The 10,091-nt window shown below is 44.1% G+C and overlaps 1 protein-coding gene across 2 annotated transcripts in view; it reads left to right on the top strand.

The window, feature by feature from the left end:
- LOC136582815 (protein kinase C delta type-like) overlaps window positions 1–10,091 on the top strand; it is a 111,318-nt gene that overhangs the window by 99,739 nt on the left and 1,488 nt on the right. For both annotated transcript variants that reach the window (XM_066584071.1, XM_066584070.1), the window contains 4 exons: window positions 7,148–7,538; window positions 8,390–8,487; window positions 8,852–9,013; window positions 9,901–9,992. In XM_066584071.1, the coding sequence (XP_066440168.1) occupies window positions 7,439–7,538; window positions 8,390–8,487; window positions 8,852–9,013; window positions 9,901–9,992 (452 nt within the window). In that variant the 5' untranslated portion in view covers window positions 7,148–7,438. The remainder of the gene's footprint in view (window positions 1–7,147; window positions 7,539–8,389; window positions 8,488–8,851; window positions 9,014–9,900; window positions 9,993–10,091) is intronic.

The following is a 10,091-nucleotide window of genomic DNA, read 5'->3' as shown; positions in this document are numbered from 1 at the left end:
TACTGTAGATTACTCTTGCTACCTGTGTCGTATGTACCTGTCAATAGCTGTCTGAATGTATCATAGGTTTGTCACAATGTTTTGGCTGCCTGCGTAGGAGCAAAAACACAAATAACTGAAAGTGTTGGAATAAGCCCTAAGAGTTATACCTACTTCTATATAAATAAGCTCCTTTTCGCTAGGGAGGTCAGTCTCATATTCAGAATTTAAAGGGGCTATTATGTATAAACTGTCAGATTGTGTGATCAAACTGCAGCTGATCACGTGTTGGATGTATACAGACTAATAACTCCAATAAGGGCCACAGACGTATAGCTGTTCATATGTGTTGTGTTTTGTAAGGGAGCCCGGACTATGGAGCTCACACTCGTTCCTTCAGGTTGACGGCCAGTCTGAGCCGCGTGAGCGGAGCATATGGACAGCTACACTTTCTAAAGCATAAAAGTTAAAAATAAATGTATTTGTTTTTCCAAGATTCCTGCCAGTTGTTGACTCTGCCATTTATTCCCCTGCTGAAGTATATTGCAGGGTGGGAAACGTATTACTTCAGACACCTTTCAGCTGTATTACTGCCAATATAAAGCCATGTGATGGGGATCAGCATGTATTTCTGTCAGTGGAGAAAGTAAGAATAAAGTTATATGTTATACAAGTATCAGTACAACAGATATACACGATCAGGAACAGCGCAATATCTATGCCAGACCGTTATGTATCAGTAAATGGCATGTAATATTTGCCCATTATATCAATAGGAATCACAATGTGTTACAGAAAAATATGTTATTTTTTTCTGGACAATTGTTTTGTGCTTCTTGCAGAGTTTTGGGTGCGGATTCCAAATTTGTGTTCAGATTTGAACCTTACGTCTGGTTTCACACGAGCATAAGGGCAATTGTATATGCCTTAGCGCAACTTTTTGGCATTATCAACAAGGCTTTTTTGCACACGTCGGTGTATTTTACTGTACTTTTCCAGGACATGTTCTTTTGCGCGGTGCATAAACACTGTTTAAAATGGTTAATTCATGTAATCAGTTCCAGCAGAACTACACAGTGTTTCATGCATCTTATTGCATATGGTACACGCATTTGCGCACCACCCCATTGATTTCTATTGGGAACTTTGGGGTGCAAATGCGCAGCAAGATAGCGCAAGTTCTATTTTTTTTTTTTGCATGACCGAAATGTGTGCGCCAAAATACACGTATAAGGACAAACCCAATTAAATCAGTATGCTCTTTTCTCTGCGTATTGCATGCGCAAGTATATGCATGTGAAGGCGGCGTTAGTGACAGCAATACATATGTCTATAAGGTATGACTCTGGGGTCCAAATTAGTTGTTTATATTGGAGCTCGAAAAACTTGCAGACCACACACGCATTGGATGTGATTGGAAGTCATCTGTTTGTTGCATTAACAAGCAGCAGTATACATATCAAAAGACATTTGCTGTGAGGCTAGAACACGCCTCACTTGTAATAATTATAAATCATTATTATTCATTTATTATCATTGGTTCGTAAAACTAAACAAAAATATTAACATGTTAGTTGCCAGGCAGACTTCTCTCAAGTGGAGTGTCACCATGTATGATAGGCTTCTCAAAACAAAAGGTACAGAATGTATAACTAGATATTTAGGAACAGGCCGCTCCGACCCCCAGGCGCATTAGATTGCTTCTTCTATCACTTTGGTATGGAATGTACCCAACCATTAAGGTCCTTTTTGAACTGTCATTGCATCTCTGCAAAACTCTTATTTTCCTGTTAAAGGAAAATGACGGCAATATGATATGATAGCTTAGATTCACACAAGAATAATACTTGATTAAAAAAAAATGGATACACATTTATAACATGGATACAAGAACCAATATTTACTACCCTAACACCAGCCTAAGAGTAGAATAAAGAAGTGTAGACATAACTGCAATTAAACAGGTTTTATAAATGTACTTCTAAAGGTAAATCCTGAATAGGGTAACATACAGTTATAAGCAGGGCATAAGATCACCAAGTGGCAGATGGATAAGAAAGAACTTCCTAAGTTGTCCCACCCTCTCCCATTGCAAACCGCTCGGAGGGGCGGAAAGAGGCAGAGAGACGATTACGGGGAGGGGAGGAGGGGACTGCTCAGATGGAAGCATATATGCCGGCCGTGAAAATGCAGGCCGATATACGCTCGTGTAAATAAGCCCTTATGTAGGGAGATTGCCTGACACAGAAAACAGGAATACTTTGTGAACGCTGTCTGCATTCCCAATTGACAGCAATGGCCTTCAAGTCCTCACAGGTCTTCCACTTAGACTTAGAGTATTTAATTGATTGAAGCATTTGCTGCAGCATTTCATAGGATTCCTTTGCAAGGATTATACGCTCGTGGGAAAAGGCCCTCAAAGTGGGTTAGGAGGAGTCTATGAAAAGCCTCCACTCTTGTACATAATAGCAACCAAGAGCGGACATCAAATCAATAAACAAAAAGTTAGGGTCTCATCAGAAGTGAACAAATGCAGAATATTTTAAAGGGTAATATACTATAACAAAATGGTACAATACTGAATATACTACTTTCCCATGATGTCTATAACATCATTATCTTGCCTGACAGACAATTTTGGTTGCCAGATATGGATTCAGCACCCTGAACACTGATTTTTACACAGGAATATAAACCGATGTAACATGCTTAGAAATATGGTTGATTATTCTGGGATCTAGCAAGTAGTGAAAAAACTAAAACTGTCTCCGCCAACTTACTTTGCTTTGTACTACAAAATGCTGTTACTTTTCTAGCAGCTGTGCATGGTACTATAGCGTCATGCTGTAATACTACTCACCAGAACAGAACAAAGCTGTAATATGAGGGGGCTGAGAAGCTCTCGGGCTGACCCCCTTCCCGAAATGTATGCCATGTTTTCTCATTGTTGCTATAAAGTGTATTCTTCTATAGGCCTCCCTGACAATTTTCAGGATAATAGCGCCATTCTCTTTTTTTCACTTTACTAAATGACATCTGGCTGGTTTCACATGACCGAGAAACTGGCGCAAGATTTGTGCATTGTGAGACACTCAAGTCTTGCACAAATATGAACTCCATTCTTTGAAAGGAGTCACATACGCAAGCGATCTGGGTAAATAACCCCTGCATGTCCTATCTTTTTGAGTTCCTCGGAACACGTCGCCCATTGTTTTCAATGGGACAGTAAAACACATTGCATGGTGTGTTATGGGCACGTGAGTGCGATGTGAAGTGTAACACTGAAAACAATGGGAAACACTTGCCAATCCTCTTCTGGAAGTCACGCTGGAGGATCGCTACTTCACAGAAATGATGGGAGACGTTTTTGCCCGAAAAACATCTTGCATCGCTGTGAGTTTCTTGGCTCGATATCGCGCTGGCTTGTGTGTAGGTAGCCTATGGCAGAGGGATATGCGGAATTCTCCGCACTGAACTGCGAGGCATCATGAAGTTTCTGCTCATACACAATAAAACACCAAAGGAAATTCATGAGTCCATTGGAACCACTGGGTGACCAGCGCCGGTCATATATAACTGGGAAGAAATGGTCAGCCAAGTTTCATCAGGGGAATTTTTCCACCCAAGATGCTGCAAGACCTGGAAGACCCATCACAGTGTCCACCTCTGAAATCATTCACTGTGTCCTTCACAAGGTTTGGTAAGATTGGCCAATCTCACTGCAAACAATAGCTGAGACCCTGCAGATGTCTGAGGGATATGATTGGAGTTTAATTCATGGACAACTGGATATGCACAAGCTTTCAACCAAGTGAGTGCCAAGATGTTGGCCACTGACCAGAAGCGCACATGACTGAGCACTTCCAAGGTGATTCCGGAGCATTCTGAGGACTCCGGTGCAAATTTTTCGGAACCACTAGTGACTGTTGATGAAACTCGCTTACTTCACTACGATCCTGAGACCAAACATCAGTCCTCACAGTGCCGGCACTCTGGATCTCCATGGCCAAAGAAATTCAAGACACAAAGGTCAGCAGAAAAGGTCATGGCCATCATTTTTGGGATAGCAGGCATATTTTATTAACAGACTATCTGCAGAAGGGCCAAACCATCAATGCAGAATACTGCTGGCTACCTGCTGGGCAAACTAAAGGCCACACTTAAAGCAAAAAAAGATGCTGAAAGCTGCAAAAAAAACCCCATAGCACTAGTGTGAATCTATCCTGAGATGTGTTTAATTCTCTTATTAGGCCTCATTTAGACGAGCATGTTTATGTGCATACATAGGTGCACAAAAAAATCACGTGTCCCCAAACGTGCCAAAACACGCATAAATTGAGGTCCACGCCCTTTGCTTTCAATGGGGCCGCTGCTGCTGCCGGCGGCCCGATGGAAAGCAATTGGCTGCTGGCAACCCCTGCAGTGATTTTCGGGGAAGGGCTTTAAATATTAGCTGTTTCCTGAAAATCATCCCTAACTTGTCTAAAAAATAAAAAAATATATACTCACTTCTCCGCCGCTGAGTATATATATATTTTTATTTTTTACACAAGCTAGGGAGGATTGTCAGGGAAGGGCTTATATTTCAAGCACTTTCCCAAAAATCACTGCTGGAGTTGCCTGCATCCCATTGCATTCAAAATTACATAAATGGTACTCTACAACTGGAGGAAGGAAGGTTTGTACACCGACTTAGAAGGGGGTTCTTTACTGTAAGAGCAGTGAGACTATGGAACTGTCTGCCTGAGGCCGTGGTGACGGCGAACTTGCTAAGAGTAGAAGAGAGGCCTGAATGCCTTTCTTGAGCGTTGCAATACTATATGTTATAGTCACTGATTACTTCAGAAGGGTCAGTGATCCGGGGATTATTCTGAGTGCCCGATTGGAGGCGGAAGGATTTCCCCCCCCCCCCCCTTAAAATGAGGAAAATTTGGCTTCTTCCTCCATTGAGGTGTGTTTTTTTTTTCCTTCCTCTGGATCAAAATTGGGGAGTAATGGGGTGAACAGGATGGACATTCACACATGCTGCTTTTTACCAAGGTACAACGCCGCCATTGATTTTAATGGCGCTTGAATGCGGCATTTCTCACGTGATTTTTGAGCGCTGGCTGTTCTATTTTCACGCATTTTAACACACCTCATCACCCCATCACAATGCTCAGGTGCATTGCCGTCAATGGAGCCACGGCAGCTGTATCCAAGGTAGAGGCAGTAAAACAGAGTACTAAAGTCTCCATAGCCACCTGTATAACATTTTGTATCCGAGCTAGAGCCAGTACAACAGGGTACTAGGGCCTTCATGCCCACCTGCATCACATCTTGTATGAAAGCTAGAGGGCGGTACAACAGGGTCTTTTTTTTTTTATGTTCAAACGTTGTATAAAAACTGTGCGAGAAAGAGCAAGGCCTATTTTTTTTTTGCGCGTAGTGAAAGCGAAAGTATTGCAATCAATGGCTTTGTTTTGTATCGTTTTGCGATCGCGATCTTCACGCTCACAATAAGCTCAGAAAGCATAATCATCTAAAGAAGCGCTTAACCCTTTGCAATCCAATTTTGGATTCAGGGTTTCCTATGGGGCTTTCTCTGCCATTATACAATGGTGCCATCTGCTGGCTACAGCCAGCACTGCGGTGTGGGACATACTGGAGAGGCCCCTGACAACAGAGCGGCCAGTAATCTACAGTAAGAATACCCTGCCGGACGTCTTCCGACATTGGAGCTGTACAGCCTTCAATCAGAATGTCTTTACACGTCAGACAGTGGATTGGAAAGGGTTAAGGGTGAAATAAGCTGTGGATCTGTGTCACAAATACACCAAATACTGCGGTTTTTCACGCAAATTCGCCACGAAATTTGCTTCATGTGAACGTTCCCTTCTACTCGATATACCTGATATACGGCGTCTCTCTCTGCAGGTGGAGGAGGCGGGCCGGGAGCAATGCACTGAGCTCCCGCCCCCTCTCCACTAGTTTCAATAGGAGGGGGAGGGGCTTAGCTCTGCCCCCATCCCGCTCTTCCCATTTCAAACTGTGGCGAGGGGCGGAGAGGGGGTGGGAGCTCAGTGCACTGCTCCTGGTCCGGGCTGCCTTCTCCCCCTGTAGAGAGGTACAGCGTTTATCGGCGTGAAAGCGGGGCCGACATACACACGTCTTAATAAGCCCTGAGTGAGTGAAATGCGATTGCCAGCTTCAGTGAAAATAGACGGACACCTGCTATATGGTATGGCACCAATGTGACTTTTTTTATTACATAGCTTGCCACACAGCTTCACACGGGCATAAGTGCATATATGAGCACATTTGCGTAATGGGCATTGCGTTTTTGCGCCAGCCTGGGCGTGCTTTACTGTACCTTTTGTGTGCAAATTGCACAAAAAAACCCTGCCCCCGCGCTCCCATTGATCGTAATTGACAATCAGTTTAAATAGCTAAATATGTGCTATTCTGATGTGAAAACTAAATACGTCTTATATCTTTACAATCACATCAACCCGAGGACTAATTTATTGTGTTATTTATCCCACGGAGTGAATGCCATAAAACAATAAAAGATATCACATTATTTATACCGCCAGGGGGCGCTGTACAAACACCCAAAAAACATTGGAGGAATTGCAGTTTTCCCATTCTTCCCAAAAAATAACTAAAAGTTATACAATACATTCTCTCTACCCCAAATAGTGCCATTACAAATACAACTTGTCCCACAAACAATCCCTCAGTCAGCGACGCCAATGAAAAAATATAAAAGCAACAGCGCCAGAAATGTGATGGTGAAAAAACTGGAAAATGTGTTGGTTATTAGGACCTAAAACAGTTTGGTCATTAAAGGGTTAGAACATGGAGCCAGTCCAGGTATTCCTGCACCCCTATATGCTGGAGACACCCCAGTTACGATGGGATCATTTAGAGCAGACCCCAGTGATAATGTAACCAGTAAGAGCAGGAGATCCTCAATCATTGACAAGTCATTGGACTGAGTATTGGACAAACCTGCCCCTATCAGGATTATTTCCTTCCTTCATCTCCCAAAGTGCCCTGATTTCCTGCAACGTTACTTATTATCAGCCTCCAGGAGCCTGAAATGAAATATGGGCATCACTGCCAACCCAGATATACCAGTCAGACCATCTGAGCCTCCATCTCCTATTTGTTCTTAACATTACAGCATTGGAGAACCCAACCATGAATTTATGTGCCCATCTACACCCCAGATGCCCGTCATGATGCCTACAGTACAATGTATAGAGCAGCAGAGCTGGTACATGCAGGACCTGCAGGTCCTGCATGGCATGCGCCAGGCAACTTCTATGATGTCATCTGACCAGCCAACTGCCGCTCACTTTCCAACCGTCGACTGCCGTGTGTGGAAGATTGTTGGATTGCCCTGCGAGATTTCTACAGGATCACATCCAGTGGAAAGAACGAAGGGAAGGAGAAGAGAGAAGGAGAGGAAAAGATGGAGAAAAAGAGAGAAGAGAAGAGAAAGAGAGAGGGAGACAGCCTGGATAAAGACCCCAGGAAGAAGAAGAGGATGGAAGATGAGGAGCCAAGAGCAGGTAGGGAGCGTCCTTCATTGGGGAACAAGTGGTTGTAGATGTATTTATGGTGAGTGTGCCCATATAGCCAGTATGTAAGTCCACTGTATACATTGTAGGGGGTGGGGGGTCTAGTGGGATATTTTACAACAGGTCCTTATGTACATTACAGCTTAGTATATTCCTATGATATAGGGATGTAGTCAAACTGGACAGTTTATCACGGGGGTTACACAATGGTGTTGTATATATGCTGGTATTAATAATGATATTATTACGGGGTCTGTGTGTTCTATTTGGTCATGTTGTGTCCCTTCCTGTAGGATATTCCTTAGGGTTCCCACACACTTGTGTTTTTTTAACCCTGTGTTAACTCAGCATTTTTTTAACATGCATGTCAATGGGACTTTCTAATGTTAAAAACCCATCGCAGGTTTGTACTTTGCGATTTTTGTGCGATGCGTTTTTAACATTAGAAAGTCCCATTGCCATTCACGTTAAAAAAACACAAGTGTGAGGGCGCCCTCAGTTGTTTTGTTCTTTTTATCTCATTTACCATACAGTTAAAATATTAAGGCACGTTTATGAAACTGTCTAAAAGAACATCTGTTTTAGTTGTCCCAACAACCAATCACAGCGCAGTATTGATTTTACAAGAGCAGAATACAAAATGTAAGCTGCGCTGTGATTGGTTGTTGGGGGCAGCAACAACAGTTTTTCTTTTAGACCTTTTTTCATAAATCTCCCCAGTATTATGCGGGTCGTTATGTTTTGGGTGATACCATATTTTTGGGTATCACTTAGCAGGCCACAGACAACAAATAGCGCCATTCTGCAGTTTTCTAGAGACTCATCTTATTCTCTCCCTTCAGGACCCAGCACCCCTGCCGTTACACCCAGGTCCAGCGCCCGACTTACCATCAGCAGGTTCAGATTCCATCAGGTATTGGGTAGGGGCAGCTTCGGAAAGGTAAGTTTTACACTTCTCTATTTCTTCGTAATCAGATGTAAAATCCCAGTCGTAGTGTTAGGCCTCTTTAACACGGGCGACAGCGATATCGCCACGAGAAAATCGCCGCGACATCGCAGCTGTGTTCTGTGCAATATTTCTGCATTTTCTCATGGCGATATCGCGGCTAGCTGGTATTGTGTTGTGTTTTGCTTTTTCTTATGTAGCTAGGGCTTATTTTAGGGACAAACAGTAGGATTTCCTACTGTAAAAGTTACATCGCTCCGGCAGAAAAAGGAAGTCTCCATAGGGACACATGATCAGTAAATAAAAGATCAGGGATTTTGAAGAACTGAAATGCATATTTTGCATTATTTTTCCTCAGGTCGTCCTGGCGTCTGTCCGTCGCCGAAGTATCTTCAAGGCCATCAAGATGATCACCAAGGAGGAGGACAACAAAGAAGAGCTTCAGCGCGAGAGACGACTACTCCTGGCGGCCAGAGATTGCCCGTTCCTGTGTCATCTCAGTGCCACGCTACAGTCGGAGGTATACATGGGGGTCTCCCTGCTCCGGTCACCTATTCCATAATAGGCGACGGAGCAGAAAATGTGTTTCTTAGGCCGCCTGCACACGGGCGATTTGCATTGCAAAATCCGAAGCGAGATTCCGCCTCCAGATTTCGCAGCAAATCCAGCCCATAGTATGCAATGGCAAAACGTGATTTTCTGCCCACGAGCGGAAATCAATTTTGATTTTGCACTCTCTGGAAAGAAATCGCAGCAGGTTGCGATTGGCCACAGGCTACATATGGCGGGCTAACATTGCAGTCAATGAAAGCTGTACATACTCGGCCATTCCGCAATCATCAGTGCTGAATGGCCGCAGGAGCCGTGTCGTCGCTAGGGCGACGGCACGGCATCGTCTCAACTGCGCATGCTCTGTCCGGCACATTCGCAGCAGAGGAGGCCACATCATCTCCATAGCAATGGCGCAGCGTCCTCTGTAATGCACATGTGCCACCTAGCATATTGGCAGCACAGGAAAAGATGCCAGACAGGTAAGCAGGCCTGACACCGGGTCAAACTCTGCTGCGGGAATCCCGCATGTGGGGTCTGACCCACCCCTGTGCATGAGGCTTTAGGGCGGTTTCACACGGATGAGCGCAAATCGCATTTGACATTCTTGGACGCAACTCCTATCACACTGGAAACGGACATTGCATCCGTGTCCTGTGCGATATGCTGGAGACCGCACATTTGCATCTTCTATTGTCATGCGAGACTCACGCAAAAATAGAACATGCTGCGATTTCTCCCAAAAAAATGGGTTGTATTTTCATGTGAGTTTTATGGGGTTTTTAACACACAAAACTGGTGCGATTTTCTGGCCCGTGTGAATGAGCCCCGGCTACAGCATTGTGCTTTGTATTACAGGATCACGTCTACTTCGTCATGGAGTACCTGTCCGGTGGAAGCCTGCAGACACTGATTAATGTGTCCGGTAAACTGAACCGTCCCACTACACAGTGAGTAACTAATTCTGGGGTGCGGCGGGCGGATCGGTTCTGTTAGAGGTAAGATGACATTGTGCAGCAGTTATGCAGAATGATTTCCTCATTGATACT

Source organism: Eleutherodactylus coqui, chromosome 11, assembly GCF_035609145.1.
Source record: "Eleutherodactylus coqui strain aEleCoq1 chromosome 11, aEleCoq1.hap1, whole genome shotgun sequence".
In the NCBI taxonomy this organism is placed as follows: Eukaryota; Metazoa; Chordata; class Amphibia; order Anura; family Eleutherodactylidae; genus Eleutherodactylus; species Eleutherodactylus coqui.
Note: the sequence above shows the minus strand (reverse complement) of the source record. Positions and strands in the feature narration are given on the sequence as shown.